This window comes from Somniosus microcephalus, chromosome 5 (genome assembly GCF_052327205.1).
Source record: "Somniosus microcephalus isolate GS21.2 chromosome 5, FLI_Smic_1.0, whole genome shotgun sequence".
NCBI classification, from domain to species: Eukaryota; Metazoa; Chordata; class Chondrichthyes; order Squaliformes; family Somniosidae; genus Somniosus; species Somniosus microcephalus.
Window position 1 is genome coordinate 73,535,437 of NC_140991.1, and position 21,146 is coordinate 73,556,582.

The 21,146-nt window shown below is 43.9% G+C and overlaps 1 protein-coding gene across 3 annotated transcripts in view; it reads left to right on the plus strand.

The window, feature by feature from the left end:
- The window catches only part of nebl (nebulette), a 555,716-nt gene that overhangs the window by 226,357 nt on the left and 308,213 nt on the right, over positions 1–21,146 (plus strand). For all 3 annotated transcript variants that reach the window (XM_085987828.1, XM_085987829.1, XM_085987830.1), the window contains exon 3: positions 2,273–2,357. In XM_085987828.1, coding sequence (XP_085843954.1) covers positions 2,273–2,357 — 85 coding nt within the window. The remainder of the gene's footprint in view (positions 1–2,272; positions 2,358–21,146) is intronic.

Consider the following 21,146-nt stretch of genomic DNA (forward strand, 5'->3'; position numbering starts at 1 on the left):
ATCCCCTTTCCCCTCTCCTGAGTACTCCTAGGGTATTTGTTCCTCTCCCAAAGGTGGAACTGAAGTGGGTAGAATCAGGCTTTAAATATCTGAGAGTATTCTGTTCTCCCAGTCTAAGAACTAGGGTTAGTTATCTTCCTAATTGCCTATTTACAGCAATGATGCATCTTGATGGTCCCCCCTTTTGGTATTGATTTAAGAAAAGCCAGTATTGACAAAATGAATATTCTAGCTTATGAGTTGCCACCTTTACCTTTTTTTAATTTTTCTAGTGTATATCCTGAAATTGAACTTCAAAGAACTTGACCAGGAGGCATCTAACAATATGGAATGAAAAATAGTTCCACATCAGATTTGCTGAAAGAGATTTACCATGTATGTTCTCTGGTTAAATGAAACCACACTTGTGCAAGCCTGTGTTTTTTGAGTACATGCACAGTGGTGCCACAGATAGCCATAGTACAGTTCCCTGTGTTGCTGATAGAGATTGTGGGTTTCAGAGTCCTGGAGCTGATGCTTTAATCCTATTTCTGCACAGGGATTCCCTGGATACTTCACTGAACTACAGTTCCTTCTCATTCGCAATTGATTTGTTTATAGCTGTCATGGTTCTGTTTATTTTACTTTGTGACACATTGCTGAAATTTGCATATGCTGAAGAAGTTATTTGTTGGTAGGCACCACAGTGACGTTGAAGTTCCAACTCGGTGTCGGAGAATGTCACGGTGTTGGAGAATGCAAGTCAAGGCACACTATTCCCCACAACACAGGTTCCCAATCTATAGAATGTAGGCAGGAACCAAGGAAAGATTTATCAGAAAAGTGAAACAAAAATAAATCCACTGTTAGTCCATATTGCTTGACCTTTGACCACTTTGAGTTGGACATATATGGTCGTAGGATAATGATCCTTGTCTACTGCTTCAGCTAATAACTAAGTTCATTGTAAGAGATGCAGATGTTTTAAAACAAAACAATATATATGAAATCATGGGTACATCAGCTCAATGAATGACTAAATGCCAGAAGGCACAATTCTAGAACTTCTTAATCAGACATATAAAAGGAGATTAAAAAAAAAATGAATCAGCTATTCCTTTAACTGCCTTGTCCCCTATGATGTGGAGGGTGTGTCTTTTCAGTCATCTACTGTTGCAGAGTTGAGTGAAGAAAACAACTTGCATTCATATAGCGCCTTTCACAACCTCAGGGCATCCCAAAGTAGTAGTACTTTTCCTTTTAAGTGTCGTCATTGTAATGTGGAGAAATGGTAGCCAATTTGCATACAACCAGGTGGGACAACTAGTAATGAGATGAGTGATCAAATAATCTCCTATTGATGTTGGCTAAGGGACAAATGTCAGCCAAGACACGGAGAACTTCCCTGTGGGAGCTTTTACATCCACCTGAGAGGGTAGACGGGGCCGCGTTTTAACGTTTCATTCGAAAGATGGCACCTCCAACAGTGCAACACTCTGTCGGTACTGCACTAAATGTCAGCCTAGGTGATGTGCTGCAGTTCTGGAGCATGGATGGAACGCATGAGTTAATGTGGGATGAACAATTAACAGAAAATGCTGGAGACACTCAGCAGGTCAGGCAGCATCTGCTGAGAACACAAATCAGTTGATGTTTTGGGTATGGGACCCTTTCTTAGGCCTGGAAGATATTACCAATGAATAGCATTTAAAAAGGAACAGAACAAGGGAAAGAGGGAAAGGGAAAAAGAAAAACACACAACTATCATCCAAGAGGAGAAGAAGTAGAATGACCTGTAAAGTGCTTAGGTGAGAACAGGCGATGGTTAAATGGCAGAAGCGATGTACGTAGGAGACAAAAAGAAGCATAATGAAAGAAATAAAAGAAATAAAAGACGTATACAAGACAGAGTGTAGAAATAGTTAAAGTGGGATAGGTAAGTAGGTTAGGAAGCATGAGAATCTGCAAAAGCGAAGCATGCTCCAGTAGCCCATGAGTCTGGTGGAAAGAAAAAGCAGGCTGACAGCAAGACTGCAGATCTCCCTGTCAGTATGTTGTTCCAAAGGGTCCCCACCCCAACCACCAACCTGCTCCCTTCCCCTATTCATGGAAATGCCGGCACACCCATCCTACGTTGCCAGCACCTACTGTTCCAATGAATATTAAACTAAAATCAGTTAACACAGGATGTAATGTAACCCTGTAAAAGTGAAGTACACATTCTTTCTATTTTTGTATTTAACATGCTTATTAATATTTATTGATTCTGATTGTTTCTGTCTTACTGTTTCAGCCATTACCCAAAGCAGCAATTCACCATAGTTGCTGATACACCAGAAAACCTCCGCCTGAAGCAACAAAGTGAACTGCAGAGTCAGGTAATCTTGTCAATATAAACTATTTTCTGTTCTTGTGTGGCAATTCCCAGTGGTTCAACAGCTCAAAAAGTATTATATATACAATTATGTTTCTCCCATTTATGTTCAAAGGTGAGCTGTATGCGTCGATTGATTTTCTTCCCTTCATATTTTTTCATTAATTTATGTCCTTATCAAAATGAGGGATGTTACCACTTTTTTGTCACCGTCTCACCATAAAACAGTCCTAGGTTTGATACAGTATGAGCCAGATTTGGAGCAAAACTGCCTGCACAGTGATCCAAAAAAATGTTTCAAATCAATGTAAAAAAAAAAGCACCATTTACTGTACAAATGTTAATTTTTATATTTCCCACATCTGTCATTCTTGTGGTCTTGGAGTGAGATTGTCAATATTTTTTTGAAGTATGGAGAGTGGTGTGGGCCTGTGCCTACCAGGATCTTGACTGGGACTAACCAAACTGATAAGACGGTTGCAACCAGCAGAGAAAAGATTTTCATCACACAAGAATGGGTTGAAATCAAACTGTGGTCTCCCATAATTAAAAGGATGTGTGTTAAAGGACTATAGCATCCTATTCCCTCCTTCCCTTTCCTGTCCAAATTTATTTAAGTCTTTATCCCTTTCATGTTATGTTGGATCTTTTGTTTGTTTTATGTATCTCCTTTTTGTCTTGATTTAATTCATTCATTATTCCCTGGTCTCTCCCCACCATTGTGCAAATGATTTTCTCCCACCTGACTTATAAGTTGAAAAAATATATATTTCCTGGCCTCTCCAAAGGTGCCATGCACTGCTTCCAAGGAGGCAGATGAGAATGGTATAGGTTGACCACTCATAACTGTCCATTGTTTTGTTTAATTTCCTTCTTTGTAAAATGTAGATTCTTTAAGACTGGAAGTCTTAAAAAAATATCTTGGGCAACCTTTTCAATGATGAGTAAGCAGGATCTCGCAAATCTCTGCAGTGTGTAAGATTGGACAAGTTGATTCTCATGCAGGAAGAAAGGGTAACTAATTTCAATAAAGGTGTGTGTTACTTGATGCAGTGTGAAGACATAGTGTAGTTGATATATTGTTACTGTACAACAAGGGAAGATAACTGATCATTTTGTATATTCAAATTGGACCATGCACTGAACAATTTTTTTTCACCTGAAAAATCCCTTGCTTTTGTCTTTATGAAAAACCTTAGTCTTTGTTTCATTTTCATCTGGAACTGTATAGTTTTACTGTCTTGATTTCTCCGCTATCATTTTTTTCTGTCATCATATTTCATCACTCTTTATCTTAGTATCTGTCTTTCATTTCAATACTCCTGAATGACATTTATCTCTCTCTCACTTAGTCAAAACCTTGAGAGAAAAAGACACAGAAAAAAATAAAAGAAATGGAGAAAGAAAATGGACAGGATAAGTGCAGAATTATATAAAATGATTACTGGAAAAAGATAAAAACTGCAAGAGCAAAGAAAATGCTTTTAAATTACCCAAATGAAATGAGGTCGAAACATAAAACTAGAATGAGAACTTTGAAATAATGAATAGCTGCGAGGTGCAACTACAGGAAACTTTGTGCTATCCGGCACCGACTGGACCGAGCTGTTGCCGTTCCCTCAAAACTGCCGAACACTCCAGCGCTAATGTTGAAAGATACGGAAGCTTATGAGCTCCGTATCTGTCAACAAACCCTGTAGCAACAGCTTCTAAACAGTCCAAGTGTCTCTGTAGCTTAGCAACAGCTTCAGCAGACCTTGCAGAGCTTGACTGTTGAGGAAAAAAGCAACGAGAAAAAAGCAACAAGAAAAAAAAACCTAACGAAAATGGTACCTGATTTTTGCCGGTGGCTCGAGCCTCCGGATAACACAGTTTCCTGTATTGTTTTAAGATCAGTTTTTGCATTGTCACTGTTAGAGAAATAGGTTAGATGGTTGTGGGGGCAGGATCCAACTGTGATTCATGTGGGACTAGTTAAATTACTGGAGTAATTCAATAATTATCCATGAATGTAGGTAAAAATATTTACTCAGTACAAATATTATTGATTTGCAGTGTTTTTTTTGGGTAAATAAAGAAACTTGCCGCATTGACCATATAGAACTAAAATGTATTGCCCATTCATCATTGAGTGGAAACTGGCCCCTGTGATGTATTTATTGCATCTGAAGAACAAGTTTACAGTGTAGGATTTTCAAAAGTTAACTCCAGTTATGCTCCTAATTTCATAGTGATTGTAGTGGCGCTTCGTAATTTCCAAACATGCAGCCACTGAGCTTTGAGGCTTTAGCAACGAGTAGACGCGTGTCGAAATAAAACGTTCCAAACCATAACTTTATCTTTAAACTGTTTACTGTAACACCTTACAAACAGAATTACAAAGCAAAACACGTTTAAACGCACACGGTCAAAAACTGTATTGCTCCAGCCCTCAAAGCTTCTGCCTTCTCCAGCCTCGTGGTGCTTGAGCTGTAAAATGGCTGGATACCATGTGACAAGCTTAAGGACTGTACCATTGTAGCAAGAATAAAGGGGGTCACTCAGCCTATACTATTGTAACAAGAAAAGAGGGGGTTTCTCAATACAATGTCAGTCAGGTAAATTAACTATTATACTATTTAACCAATATTTTAAAGTATTTTCTTTCTTAAACTTTCATGACTCTTAAAGTGATTTTAGGTGTTTCTGTGATCACAAAATTGGCACAATGTGACGTCCATGCTTACAATTTGGGATGGTAACTATTTCTAACAGTTTTTTCTGTCCCAAAATTAATGCATCCGAGTTTCCGCCATTTGTTTGGGCCTCCCCCATCTGCCCGCTGAGACCTCATAGAGAGCATTAATAGATAATGGCCCAGAAATTCAAGTCGGGGGCTTCCCGCGGGTGCAAGCCCCCGACCTGCACTTATCTTGCGCGCCGGCCGTTGAGCTGTAGGGCCCCGTGGAATACCGATCCGGGGCCTGGTCCAGCTGCCGGCGTGCAGTGCTTGCGTATCCCAGGGGCGCAGTTAGTTCAATGCGTCCCCTGGGATCACGTGGGCCATGGGCAGCCAATCAGAGCAGGGAATGCTCCATTCATAAGTCTTGACAGGAAGTGCTGTCAAGACTTATAAATACTACGGCCCCAAAATAGCACTAAACCTTCAAATAAATTTGAAAAAAACATTACATTTTTTAAATAAACTATAAATTACATGAAATAACTATTTTAAACAATAATTTAAATTTTTGAAAAAAATAATTTGATATTCAAACGGGGCTAAAAATAAACTTACCTTGCTTTAAAGTATTTAAAAATAATAAACCTGTGGAAAAAATGTTTTAATTTTAATTAATTCACCACTTACCTTGCAAAAAGCAGTCCTTACGCCTGCTTTTTATGTGTAAATTCTGCAGACTTACCCTCACAGAAAAACCTGTTTGAAAAAAAAACCTAAGTTTGATGCGCACGCGCAGCCTCTCCCGCGCACGCGTTTGACCTCTGAACCCCTGCTTTCAGAGGAACAGAGGTGCTGGTTTCCCGTGCATGCAGGAAACCGGCACTTCCATCGGGCCTACGGGTGAGTACCCCGTGCGTACTCACCTGTGGAGACCCGAATTTCTGGGCCATAAAAATGAGGACCTATGCTGTTGGCGTGACAAATACCCGGAAATTATGCTTGCAGTGCATCAGAGGAAACTTAGAATTATTCAAATGAGGCGTATCTGTTACCAGTAACAACTGAAGTGGCAGAAGTGAGGCGAGTTTGAGCCTGAAGCTTGCAGAAACTTTGATCATTGATAACTGGAGCTGCAAAATCGATTTTGGAGCTTTTTGGCTTTTTACCCAGACAGTGGTGGACTTGCCTCTGACTGAGGAATTGAGAAACCCCGCTGAGAGGTATGGAATCCCCAGTGGACATTCCTCTGACTGGCATTATAGAGGAAGAGGAGCAGCAGCAGAAGAGGATAGAGGAAAAAGGGGTGAGGCAGCATATAAAGAGATTGCGCCATTAACGAATTTACAGGCTATACCGATCTACAAAGATCTTAGCAAGGATCTCTGAACTTCACAATAGGAGAGCTTTGTCAGCTACTACATGAAGACCTACAGCCCCATCATCTGCCTGGACAGCTTTTGATATGACTGTGAAGGTAACAATCACTCTCAATTTTGATGTCACAGACTCATTTCAAGGGCTTTGTTTCATATCAGCCAAGGAGCTGTCTGTGCATATATTCCCAAAAATCCTAACCTTGATCCTGCTCTCCTTGCAAACTACCGCCTAATCTCCAACTTTCCTTTCGTCTCCAAAGTCCTTGAAAGTGTAGTCATCTCCTAAATTTGTGCCCTTCTCTTCCGCAAGTCCCTGTTTGAATCTCTCCAATTTGGTTCCCATCCCTCCCAGAGCACCGAAATGACTCTAACCAAAGTTACAAGTGATGTTCTCTGTGACAATGGTGCATTATCCCTCCTCGACCTTCCTGCAACATTTGATGTGGTTGATAACACCAGCCTCCTCCAGCGCCTTTCCTCCATTATCCAGCTTAGTGGGACTGCCCTTGTTTGGTTCCACTCTTACCTGTTTGATTATAGCCAGAACATTTCCAGCAATAGCTTCTGTTCCTACCTCTGGACTGTTACTGCTAGGGTCTTCCAAAGATCTATGCTTGGCCCTTCCTGTTCCTCATCTACATGCTACCCCTTCGCAACATCATCCGCATCCGTGGTTATCTTCCACATGTATGCAAATGACATGCAGCTCTACCTCTCCGCCACCTCTCTTGACTCCTCCACTGCCTCTCTGTTGTCAAATTGTTGGTTGACGTCCAATTTTGATGATCCACAATTTTCTCCAGCTAATTGTGTTTATTCCCACCACAATCTCCATACCCATGACACATACTTCTTGTCCTGGATGCTGTCTCAGGGTGATCCAGACTGTCTGCAACCTCAGCATCCTGAGTTTCTGACCCCATATCCTCTCTATATGGACTGTTTACTTCCTCCTCCATAACATTGCCCATTTTCACTTTACCTCAGCCCATGTGCTATTGAAATCCTTGTCCATGCCTTTGTTACCTCCAAACTCAACCATTACAATGCTCTCCTAGTTAGCTCCCATTCTCCATACTCTGTAAACTTCAGTGTGTCTAAAACTTTTCAGCCAGTATCCCATCCTGCACCAAGTCTTGCTCACCTGTATCCCTTGTCCTTGCTGACCTACTTGACTCCTGGTACTCCCAACACCCCAAATTTAAAATTCTCATCTTTGTGTTTAAATCTCTTCATGGCTTCACCCCTCCCTATCTCTATAACCCTGTATAGCCCCACCCCTGCAAACTCTCCATTCCTCTGACTCTGGCCTCTTGTGAAACCCCCTCACTTTGTCTCACTGCTGGTGTCTGTCCTTCAGCCACCTTTTCCCTACACTATGAAATATCCTCCCTAAACTCTTCTGTCGCTCCACCTTCCTCTCCTGTTAGATCCTCCTTTAAACCCACCTCTTTGACCAAGCTTTTGGTCATCCCTCCTAATATCTCCTTCCTTGGCTTGATGTCCCTTTTTTATTACCTTTTGTGAAGTGCTTTGGGAAATGTTTCCATGTTAAAGGTGCTATATAAATGTAAGTTGTTCTGTATGCAAGCAATTCCTTAGGGGAGATGGCAGCATCTATTGGTAGATTCCTAGTTAGTGCCCCCTTAACCGCAATGCATGTGAAAGTGTTATTTGTGCAGCTGTTAACTTTAGAGATTGAACAGTGTGTTAGTTCCCAAGGAAGAGAAGAGAGAGTGGCTGATGTGTTACCATGCCTGCCTTTGTTGTTGTGTCTGTACCTTTCTACCTAGACAGAATTAGGACTCGGAACTCAGAGATTCAAACATGAAGTGCTTTATTCAAACATGAAGTGCTTTATTCAAAAAGAAGGTTCTGGAGAGAACCGAACAAAGAGAGCTAGAGCTTAACCAAGAGAACAACCCCAACCATTTATCTGCTGTGACAGCGCCACTGCAGGTGGGAGGAGAACACCCAATACATAACAAATTCCTCCCCTCTTAAATGAAAGGTCCACATTATTCCTCAACAGGTAAGTTACTTTCAATGCACTCAACTAACCAAAGGTAGAGGTAGACTGCCTCAAACCCTGACTTTACCCTGGGGTTTATTCTGCCCCAGTCTTGTGGGTAAGTCACTAAGCCTACAGATCCAAGCGTCTTGGAGGCCGCCGCTCTCTGACAGGATACCGGCGGTCATCGCTGGCTTCCACAGCAGTAGGCATTGACACAGGCCTAGATAGAGAAGGTGCCTGTGTCAGTCGAAAGTCAGGAGTTTGCACAGGTGGAACAGTCTCTTTGACTTCCTGTGTTGGAGAAGAGCACTGTGGCAAAGGATGCTGGTTTGCGGCATCATCCGGAAACAGTTCAGGCCAACCAGCCGTTGGAGCCTCTGTGGCTGCCTCTGCTCCTAGCAACAGTTGATCTGTGTGTCTTCTCCAGACGACGTCCTCAGCAGCCTCAACCGCGTAAGACACAGGGCCCGTCTGCGCGATCACCGTAGCAGGAACCCATTTCGGTCCAGTGTTGTAGTTTCGAGCTAGGACGTGCTCTCCAGGATGAAACCGTCTTGCCTTGGCTCTTTTCTCTCTCCTTTCAACTTGAGCTTGTTGTTGACGATGGACAACCTGCTCTGCCCGTGGAGGTTTGAGTAAGTCAAAACTTGTCCGCAACTGCCTCTTCATCATGAGCGAAGCGGGGGAAGTTTTGGTTGTGGCATGCGGCTCGTTCCTGTAGGACAACAGGAAGCTGTTCAGACGTTGGTGGATTGAGCCCTGACCTTGCGATGCCTTCAAGACGTGCTTCAAAGTTTGCACGAACCTTTCTGCCAGGCCGTTAGTAGATAGATGATAGGGCGCAGACCTGATGTGTTGGACACCATTCACATGCAGGAAGGTTGCAAACTACTGTGATACAAATTGTGGACCGTTGTCACTTACGAGTTGTTCCGGTGAGCCATAACGGCTGAACATCTCACCCAGTTTCTCAATTGTTTTCTCTGCCGTGGTAGACCTCATCACAGCGCCCTCCGGCCACTTGCTACGAGCGTCCACAACCACCATAAACATCTTCTCTTCGAAAGGACCGGCGAAGTCCACATGTACTCGCTGCCACACTTCTTCAGGCCAATCCCAGGGGTGTAGGGTTGCCAGCTGTGGAGCATTCCGGACCCTTTGACATGGGGAACATGTTTTGGCTTTCTCAATATTTCCATCGAGACCTGGCCACCAGAAGTAGCTTCTTGCCATTTCCTTCATCCGAACCATCCCACTGTGGCCTGTATGAAGTTGTTGCAGTATAGGTTCCCTCAGAGGTGGCGGAATGATGACATGGCGTCCCCAAAGAAGACAACCTGCCTGGACGGAGAGCTCATTTCTTTTTGAAACGTAAGGTTTCAAACTAGGAGAATCTCCTATAGCTCTCCCTCGAATGACATTGTCCATTACCTCAGACAGGACTGGATCGTTGCGGGTGTACCTTCGCACCTGAACTGCAGTGACAGGTGCTCCCTCCACTTGTCTAAAGTAGAAGATGTCTATCTGACGAGGCTCTGGGGGAGTAACAGGCAAGGGCAGCCTCGAGAGACCGTCTGCGTTGCCGTGCAAGTCTGATTTGCGATATTTGATGTTGTATGTGTGTCCTGACAACAGTAAAGCCCACCTTTGCGTCCTGCTTGCAGCGAGAGACGGAATTCCGGTGTGGGGCCCGAAGATTGAAGTCAATGGACGGTGGTCCATCAGGAGTGTGAACCTTCTCCCAAACAGGTACTGATGAAATTTTCGAATTCCAAAAACGATTCCCAAGGCCTCGCACTAAATCTGCGCATAGTTACTCTCGGCCTTGTTCAAGGTGCGTGATGCGAAGGCGATCGGTTTCTCTTCCCCAGAAGGCATGATGTGGGATATGACTGCTCCCACACCATATGGTGATGCATCACATGCTAGCTGCATGGGTAGCTTTGGGTCGAAGTGTGTCAGGGCCTCCGACTTCAGCAATGCTTTCTTTGCTTGGACGAAAGCTTCGTTGCACAGTTCAGTCCATTTCCATGTTTTGCCTTGACATAGCAACTGATGTAACGGCTTCAGCAATGTTGCTAAGTCTGGAATAAACTTCCCATAGTAGTTAAGTAGCCCCAGAAATGAACGTAACTGGCTCACATTCTGGGGTGCTGGGGCCTCCACGATCGCCTTGACCTTTGATGGCGCCTTATGCAGGCCAGTAGCGTCAATCACATGCCCCCAGGTACTCAACTGAAGACTGAAAGAATTCACATTTGTCCTTACGAACTCTGAGTCCGTACTCTTTCAGTCGCTGTAGTGTCGCATCCAAGTTCAGAAGATGATCCTCCTCATTTGTCCCAGTGACAAGGATGTCGTCCAGGTAGCACTGGACTCCTGGCAGTCCACTCGAGATCTGATCCATTGCCCTTTGGAATAGAGCAGGGGCCGACGTAATTCCAAACGGAAGGCGGCAGTACCTGTATAGCCCCTTGTGTGTCACAATTGTCAGCAGCTCCTTTGATTTGTCATCGACATGCATTTGTAGATAAGCCTGGCATAAGTCTATTTTGCTGAACTTTTGCCCTCCGGCCAGGCCTGTAAAAAGATCACCAATGAGGGGAAGAGGGTACTGTTCCGCAGACAGCACCGGGTTAATAGTCACTTTAAAACCCCCGCAGATTCGAACGGATCCATCCTTTTTCAGGACTGGAACAATGGGTGTGGCCCATTTGCTCACGCTCACAGGCTCCAGGACTCCCTTCTTGACTAAGGCCTCCAAGTTAGCCTCAACTTTTGGCCTAATTGCATAGGGTACAGGTCGGGCTTTGTGAAACTTCGGCTTGCTGTCAGGTTTAATGTCCAGTCTCACGCTGATCTTTTTCATGCTCCCAAGTTCACCATTGAAGAGTTCTGCATGTTTGTTTAAAACTGCAGTCAGACCCGACTCCCCTTTTGACATCATGCGGACTGCAGGCCAGTCCAGCTTGATTTTCTCTAGCCACGCACGTCCCAGTAGAGATGGGTAATTTCCCTTTACCACATATAGTGGCAGTTTCGCAGTCTGTCCGTTCAATTTAACTGTCACCTCAATGGCGCCTCTCATGGCCACAGGTTCGCTGGTATACGTCTTTAGCACAATGTTTGTTGGCTGAAGGGTAAGATGCTTTAGCATTTTGTTGTAGACAGTGTCTGAAACAAGGGACACAGCCGCGCCTGTGTGCACTTCCATCCGCACTGATTGTCCCTCCACCAGTGGCGACACCCAGTAGCCATTTGGACCACCTGTAACCATCAGTATGTGCACCTCTTCCTCCTCAGAGATGTCGCTCCCCTCTGTTTTGCTTGTTCCATCATACTGCACTGAATGAACACCCTTTTTCTTCTTTTATCCAAATACAGACATTTTGCTTTCATGCTTCCCAGCTCTGTCTGTTCTTTTTTTTACCTCTACAGGCACATTCAATGTGACCTTTTTTGCCACAATTTCGGCATTCCGGCTCCATACACCAGCAGTCATTAGCGTGATGGCTCGTTTTCCCACAACGATAACATGTGCCGTTCCGTGCTCCTTTAGGCTCACGGCACCTTGTGAACTCTCCCTGTTGAACCCAACTGGTGAGCCTCCTTTTCCGCCATCTCCATGGAGACACTAACTTCAATGGCCTTTTCAAGAGTAAGGTTGTCCTCAGTAAGAAGGCGCTTCAGTGTGGCTGCACTTAGCAGACCACACACAAGTCTGTCTCTAATGGTGTCATTCAGCACCTCCTTGAACTGGCAGTGTTCTGACAACTTTTTTAAAGCAGCAATAAACATCGTCACTGATTTCCCCTCCTCTTGGTTCCGTTTGTGAAATCGAAATCTCTCAGCAATAACCAGAGGTTTTGGTGAAAAATGTGCTCCAAGAATTTCCACTAGTTGTTTATATGTTTTAGTTCCTGGCTTATCTGGCTGTACAATGCTGCGAAGTAAATTGAATGTCTTTGCCCCCATTATACTCAAAAAGGTAGGCACGACCTTTTCGTTTGCCACCGCATTCGCCAAAACAAAATAGTCAAAATGTTTCGTATAAGCACTCCATTGCTCCACATTTTCATCAAAATCACCAATGTTTCCTAATATAGTAGCCATCTCACGTTTCAAATTTTAATTTCTGTTTACTCACTGCACCCGTAACGTTAATGTGATGCTGCAATCTCTGTTCCGAGTGTTTTGTAGTCGAAAACAAGAAAGTTCCCAAAACGCAGATTCATCCGATCCTTGTCGCCACTTTGTTGTGTCTGTACCTTTCTATCTAGACAGAATTAGGACTCTCAACTCAGATATTCAAAACATGAAGCGCTTTATTCAAAAAGAAGGTTCTGGAGAGAACCGAACAGAGAGCTAGAGCTTAACCAAGAGAACAACCCCAACCATTTATCTGCTGTGACAGCACCACTGCAGGTGGGAGGAGAACACCCAATACATAACACTTGTCAGGTCATTCAACTTTTTCTGGCCGTAGTCTGCAGTTCTTGGGGTGAGAGGTATAGCACTCAGTGGTACTGCTACTTCCCTTCATATGGTACATGTACTCTTTTTTTGAGGTTTCTCCCATGGCATCCAGTAATCATTATTTGCTACATCTCATCCAGGGCAACTTGTAGATTGGTCTCTCAAATTTGAGGCCTTTTTCTCTGGCTTCTTTGAACACCCTGTGCCCTTCTTTGGTTACCTCTGCCATATCCTCTGTTGGAAGACATGCTCAAAAAGTGGCACAAAATCACAAATATACATGGGAACACCACCACCTCCAAGTTTCCCTCCAAGTCACACACCATCCTGAGTTGGAAGTATATCGCCGATCCTTCATCGTCGCTGGGTCAAAATCCTGGAACTCCCTCCCTAACAGCACTGTGCGAGTACCTTCACCACACGGACTGCAGCGGTTCAAGAAGGTGGCTCACCACCACCTTCTCAAGAGCAGCTAGGGATGGGCAATAAATGCTGGCCTTGTCAGCGACGCCCAGGCCCCATAAACGAATAAAAAAAAAATACCTGACATAACTCTGTCAGGCCAAAAGTTTCCAACTTATTAGCTGCTCTCACATCCTGCCGCTGCTGCAATATTCTGCCAAACTTGGCTTTATAAAGGCTACACTGCTACTTTCCAAGCATACTCAGTGTTACATGAGATTTGTGCTAAAGAACCACCAAAGGATAGACCAATGAGCAATTTATGTTTGGCCCAGCACTGGATAGCATTGATGAGCACAAGTCCTGACTGAATGGTACATCACGGGCATAAATGAGTTGGAATTTTGGAGCTGTTATGTTCATCAAAAATGCAGCTTCCAAGCAATATATTTTTTATTTTTTATTTTATTTTAAAGTGTATTTAGCAAGTTTCTCTTGTAGTTGTCAGAGAAACCTTAACCATCCATGCAAAATGGGTGCTGCACGTCCCAATGGCTAGGCCCCAATGGTTGGTGCAGAAAACAAGTGCCATCTGTATTTGGATGGATTTATCTCTGCTGTGTTCATAAAATATTTACCAAAACACACTGTGCATCAATTCACTAAGGGGCACATTACTGATGGATGTTAATAACAGGTGCTTAACAATTCAGCTGACTCAATGTGACTGCCAGGAGTTCTACCTCGGCATTGTGGCAAACATGAAATGCCTTCCATTCCAGGTTCAATACTATGTAATATGGCAGTGTTTTCTTTCTTCTCTCCCTCTGCTTCCTGATGTTTTGACAAATCACATTGAGGAACAAATCCCTGAGTGTTGGTTTTTCCCTGGTGCCACACCCAGGTGGCCGTTCTTTACATGTGAGCATAGGCAGCAAATATTATGTGCTTTGTTGACATCCTGACACACACCTCCAGCAGGGGTCAATGAATAACAGTTCGCAAAGCAAATGATGAACTATATTATATCGGCAGGGTAAATGTTAGATGAAACAGTGCTAAAACTGTTCCGCACTTTGGTGCCGAATTTGATCCGAAGAGGAGCTTCCGACCACATCCGTTTCATCACCAAAACCGCCTACTTCCACCTCTGTAACATCGCCTGTTTCTTCCCCTACCTCAACTCTGCTGCTGCTGAAATGCTCATCTATGCCTTTGTTGCCTCCTAGACATGGCCATTTCAATGCTGTCCTGGCTGGCCTCCTATCTTCTACACTCCATAAACTTAAGCTTATCCAAAACTTTGCTGCCTGTATCATAACTCGCACCCATCACCACGTTCCTGCTAAGCTGCGCCGCTGTCTGGAGGTTCTGCGCAGGCCGCTTACCGGCTTTTCAATTGGAGATTAAATTTTGAATGTACCGCGCACCCAAAAAAAATGAGGCAGAACATTGCCCATTACCGCTATGCTCGCTGACCGACATTGGCTCCTGGCCCAGCAACACTTTTATTTAAAAATTCTCATCCTTGTTTTCAAATCATGGCCTCGCCCCTCCCTTTCTCTGTAACCTCCTCTAGCCCTACAATTCTGAGATCCCTGTGCTCCTCCAATCTTGGCCTCTTGCACATCCCTGATTTTAATCGCTGCACCATTGGCGGCCGTGCCTTCAGCTGTCTAGATCCTAAGCTCTGGAATTCTCTCCCTCAACCTCTCCGTCTCTCTACCTTTCTCGCCTCCTTTAAGACGCTCCTTTAAAACCTACCCCTTTGACTAAGCTTTTGGTTGTCTGTCCAAATATGTGGCTCGGTGTCAAATTTTGTTAATGCTCCTGTTAAGCACCTTGGGATGTTTTACTATGTTACTGGTGCTACATAAAAGCAAGTTGTTGTTGTTTCTTTAAACTGCACTTTGAGAAATGTGTTCAACTTTGGCCATGAAGATGCAAGGGAAACCGCCAAGATCTAGAATCCAAGAGAAGATGTGCATTTATATAACACCTTTCACACCCACCTGACATTCCAAAGCACTTTACAACCAATGAAGTACTTTAAAAAAAAAGTGTAGTCACTGTTGTAATGTAGAAAATGTGGCAGCCAATTTGCGCACAGCAAGTACCTTCAAACATATGTGATAATGACCAGATAATCTGCTTTAGTGATGTTGATTGAGGGATAAATTTTGGCTAAGAAACCGGGGCTAACTCCTCTGCTCTTCTTCGAAATAGTGCCATAGGATCTTTTACTTCCACTTGAGTGGGCAGATGGGCCTCGGTTTAATGTCTCATCCGAAAGATGGCACCTCTGACAGTGCAATGCTCCCTCGGTACTGCACTGGAGTGCCAGCCTAAATTTTTGTGCGCAAGTCTCTGGAGTGGGACTTGAACCCACAACCTTCTGAGTCAGAGGCAAGGATGTTATCAACTGAGCCACGGCTGACACTTTTTTTTATTCATTCATGGGATGTGGACATCGCTGGCAAGGCCAGCATTTATTGCCCCTCCCTAATTGCCCTCAAGAAGATGGTGGTGAGTCTCCTCCTTGAACCGCTGCAATCAATGTGATGAAGGTACTTCCACAGTGCTGTTAGGGAGGGAGTTCCAGGATTTTGACTCAGCCATGATGAAGGATCGCCGATATATTTCCAAGTCAGAATGGTGTGTGACTTGGAGCGGAACTTGGAGGTGGTGGTGTTCCCATGCGCCTGCTGCCTTTGCCCTTCTAGTGATAGAGGTCGCAGGTTTGGGAAGTTCTGTCGAAGAAGCCTTGGCGAGTTGCTGCAGTACATCTTGTAGGTAGTACACACAGCAGCCACGGTGTGCCGGTGGTGGAGGGAGTGAATGTTTAAGGTGGTGGATGGGGTGCCGATCAAGCGGACTGCTTTGTCCTGGATGGTGTTGAGCTTCTTGAGTGTTGTTGGAGCTGCACTCATCCAGGCAAGTGGAGCGTATTCCGTGACACTCCTGACTTGTGCCTTGTAGGTGGTGGAAAGGCTTTGAGGAGTCAGGTGGTGAGTCACTCACCACAGAATACCCAGCCTCCGACCTGCTCTTGTAGCCACAGTAGTTATGTGGTTGGTCCAGTTCAGTTTCTGGACAATGGTGGCCCCCAGGATGTTGATGGTGGATTTGATGATGGTAATGTCATGGGGAGGTGGTTAGACTCTCTCTCACTGGAGATAATTATTCCTTGGCACTTGTGTGGCGCAAATGTTACTTGCTACTTATCAGTCCAACCCTGAATGTTGCCCAGGTCTTGCTGCATGTGGGCACGGACTGCTTCATTATCTGAGGAATTGCGATTGTAATATACTGTAATGTATCTTATGATAATAGCCCCACAGTTCTTCTGCTGTTGAAATCAAAAATATTGCATTCCAATAACCACACTAAATTTAGCAAAAAGATCATGTCACATGTTTGCTTTGTTAATGTTTCTTTAGGGTCATTTGTAAGGTTTTTGAGAGCTTAATTTATATGTAACCTCAGATTTCAACTTCTAATTTGAATGGTATGGGAGCTAGCACAAGCTGAAGAGATTGATGGGGGATCTGCTGGTTCTAGTACGCAGCTGCCATTGATGTTCTTGGTATTCAGCTAGGAAAACATTCCAACCATAACTGACTTGAAAGATGAGTACATCAGCCTCTGTTGTAGTTAGATTGTGAGGAAATGGTTTGGAAGGATGCGTAGCCCAACATGGAGCAAGTCCTCTATGTAACAGATTTCGGATTCAGCTCTTTGTTGAGAGTCTTTGAATAGGAAGTAAAATGGATTGAGATCTTGATTACTGACAGGGCCATCTTAGAACATTTCCTCCTCTCTGTCACAACCAACAAGCCCTTGCCCACTCAAACCCCTCTCCTATCAACCTCTGCTTTAGCTTCTTCCATAACACTATCTAATTCCCAACTCCCTCTCCTTTGGTCCGCTGCCAATCATGATGTCGTTGCCTCTATCAACTTGCTCAACATCTGCTTTTCCTCTGCCTTCAATATCCTGTTCCCTCCTGGTCCTTCATGGTCTGCAACCCCTTAGGGCAACAGCTACTTTGCAACCTTAAATGTGAGATCCACAGCCTGATGCATGATTAGCCTGGGCACCCACTGCCAGATTTGATTTGGGCAGTATCACCTCCTTGCTGTGGTCAAGTCCTCTCATCAGTCCAGGACTATCCTGTGGGGTGAGGGCAAACTCCAAGCTCCTCTTCTCCACTGATAACTGCGTTCTTTGTCCACCTTGCTTTCCCTCCCCCTGACTCCCTCAACACTCTTATTTCCAATGTAGCATCTGAAGAGTTCGCCGATTCCTTTGCTTTGAAAATTGAGTCTGTTCACTCCCCTGCCTCAACCTCCTCCATTTACACTGTTACTCCTACTTTTCCCAGCCCTCTTGATGCCACACCCTAACTTGATTGAGCTCCTGACCACTTGAGTATCTGTGCTCAGCCAAATGCTTGCCTAATTTATCAACCTTTTCCTTTGCTCATGTATTGCCCCCATTCTGTTCGAAATTGCCGTCATGCCTTGTTGAAAAGCTCACCCTCAACTCTCTTGTCCTTTCTATCACCCTATCTAACCCCTTGCCTTTTTTAAGGTAGTTGAATGTGTTTCCATTGTTCTCCAACTGCTCTCTATTAGAATTGCTTCTATGGGTACGGTAGCATAGTGGTTATGTTGCTAAACTAGTAATCCAGAGGTCTGGACTATTAATGCAGAGATGTGAGTTCAAATTCCACCATGGTAGTTTGTGAATTTGATTTCAGTTTTTTTTAAAAAACCAAATAAGTCTGGAATAAAAGCTGGTATCAGTAAAAGTGACCATGAAGCTATTGGCTTGTCGTAAAAATCCAACTGGGAAGGAAACCTTCCGGTTCCACATCAATGTGGTTGACTCTTGCAACTGAGTGGCTTGCTAGGCCATTTCAGTTACCAAACCACTACAAAAAAGAATAAGAAGAATGAAACCGGACCGACCACTCGGCTTCGACCTACACATCGGATTTGGACACGATGAAGGCACACCCAGCCCACTCGACTGTGCAAAGTCCTCCTCACTAATGGTTGGGGACTTGTGCCAAAGTTGGGAGAGCTGTCCCACAGATTAGTCAAGCAACAGCCTGACATAGTCATACTCACAGAATCATACCTGTCACTCAATGTCCCAGAGACCTCCATCACCACAGGAGCTGGAAGTACAGTGGTATACAGTTGGGTGGGAGCAGCCCTGGGAGTCCTCAATACTGATTCCAGACCCCTCGAGACCCCAGGTCAAGGAGACCTGCTGATTGCCACTTATTGTTCTTCCTCAACTGATGAATCAGTACTCCTCCACGTTGAACACAGCTTGCTGCTTTTCTCCCTCTTCCTGCTTAGATTCCCTGACTGTTCTCTAACCCTCCTCCCCCTCACCAAGCTGTAAAAGTGCATAGCTATTTGTTTTATGTATATGTGAAAAGCACTACAGCACTGCAAATTGTTGTTGATGATTGGGTAGAGTTCATGATCTCTTGTGTCCTTGGAGGGTCCAAGTAATCTGTGCTGTAATGATCAGTAACATGTCATTCTAGAATGGTACACTGGGTGGAGCTGTATGTTTAGTAGTGGGCTACCCACAAGGCAGTAGTCAAGATGGATGCCTGTACACTAGTCCACATGGCTGAATAAATGACTAGCTCAAGCTAGCTGTTCATAATGAAAACGTCTATTTATTTATGAACATAACATGGTACCAGGATTAGTAATATCTGCTGAATATTGTGAAATGCGACATGGAGAATTTGAAGCCACCGGAGGGTTTAAAACTCATGGGGAATGTCGACTGCAATTGGCAGACTTTCAAACAACAATTCGAACTCTACATTGCTGCCATCGGGTTCGGTACGAAGCCAGACGCAAGGAAAATAGCGTTACTGCTCACGGTTGCAGGTCCGCAGGCGATAGAGGTATTTAATACGTTTGTATTTGATCAAGAGGAGGACAGAGAAAAAATGGACGATGTGCTAAAGAAGTTTGATACACATTGTTCTCCCAAAAAGAACGAGACCTATGAGAGGTACGTGTTCCGTTCACAGCACAGCAGCAAAATGAGACTTTTGATAGCTTTGTGACCGATCTGAAACTGAAAGCACAGACATGTAATTTCTCTGAACTGAAATCATCCATGATTCGTGACCAGATCATGTTTAGTATTCATGATAAAAAGGTCAGGGAACATTTGTTGAGAGAAACTGAACTAACATTGGAGAATGCTGTGAAAATATGCCATGCCAGTGAGCTAGCTCAACAGCACGCAAAGACTTTCAGTGAAATTAATAATGATGCGACTGTGCTGCTGTTGGTGCTGTGTCCTACAAAGGGAAGAAACGTGGGCAGAACAGAAATGCAAAGCAATCGGAGGATGGAATTTTTAATTGTAAACGCTGTGGTTACCAGCACCAGTCAAGACAATGCCCAGCGTTTGGGGAAAATGTGCACAAAATGTAATGGAAAGAATCACTTTGCCAAACAATGCTTTTCAAAAGTAAAAACAAAGAAAGAACATAAAGTTAATGCAGTAAAAGAGGACACTGATTTAAGTGAGACATTTTTTGTAGGAATGGTGTCATGTGACAATATAGAAAAGGATACAGAAAATGTGCAGCCCTCAGGAATGGACAATGCTGAACATAAAGTTAATGCAGTAAAAGAGGACAAATGGATAATGCCACTGCAGGTAAATGGAGCATTAGTTACATTGAAACTAGACACTGGGGCAAAAGCAAACTTAATCAGTATGAGTGACATTAAAAATATGAAAGAAAAGCCCAAAATACTGAAAAAGTCAGTACTACTGAAGAACTATAATGGACAGAAAATAGATAGCTTAGGTGTATGCAGACTTAAAGTGACAGTCAAAGACAAAGTGCATCATCTCATGTTTTCTGTTGTGGCTGAAGGACTTGATTCACTACTAGGTGACAAAGCTTGTGAGGACTTAGAACTGGTCAAGAGAGTCTACCGTATAAACTGTGCCATAAGCAGACCAGATGACTCAGTGGATTCTGTAGTGAGTAATTTCCAGGATGTGTTCAAAGGATTTGGAGTTCTACCATTCACTTACAAGATCCAGCTAAAGGAGGATGCTCAGCCAGTGGTACATGCTCCACGGAGAGTTCCAGCACCCCTGCGTGACCGGCTCAAGAAAGAACTGGACAGAATGACCACACTAGGAGTCATCAGGAAAGTCGAAGAGCCAACAGACTGGGTTAACTCCATGGTATGTGTAAAGAAAAAGAACAATGATCTAAGAGCATGCATGGATCCAAAGGACTTAAATGCAAACATAAAACGTGAACACTACCAGATTCCCAAGCGAGACGAAATCACCAGTGAAATGTCAGGTGCCAGATACTTCACAAAGCTCGATGCCTCACAAGGATTTTGGCAACTAAAATTGGATGAAGAGAGCACCAAATACTGTACCTTCAACACACCATTTGGCAGGTATTGTTTCCTCAGAATGCCTTTCGGGATAATATCTGCATCTGAAATCTTTCATAGAGCGATGGAACACATAATTGAAGGTCTGGAAGGAGTTCGGGTCTATGTTGATGACATCATCATCTGGGGCTCCACACTGAAAGAACACAATGAGAGACTGACTAAAGTGCTACAGAGCATACGTCGGAATGGACTGAAGCTCAACAAAGCCAAGTGTCAGTTTGGCGTCCAGGAAGTCACTTTCCTAGGAGATAATCTATCTGGTAAAGGAATAGAGCCAGATATGGAAAAAGTAAACGCCATACTCAAAATGCCCCGACCCACTGACAAAAAAGGAGTGCTACGCATCATGGGGATGATAAACTTCATTGGAAAGTTCATTCCT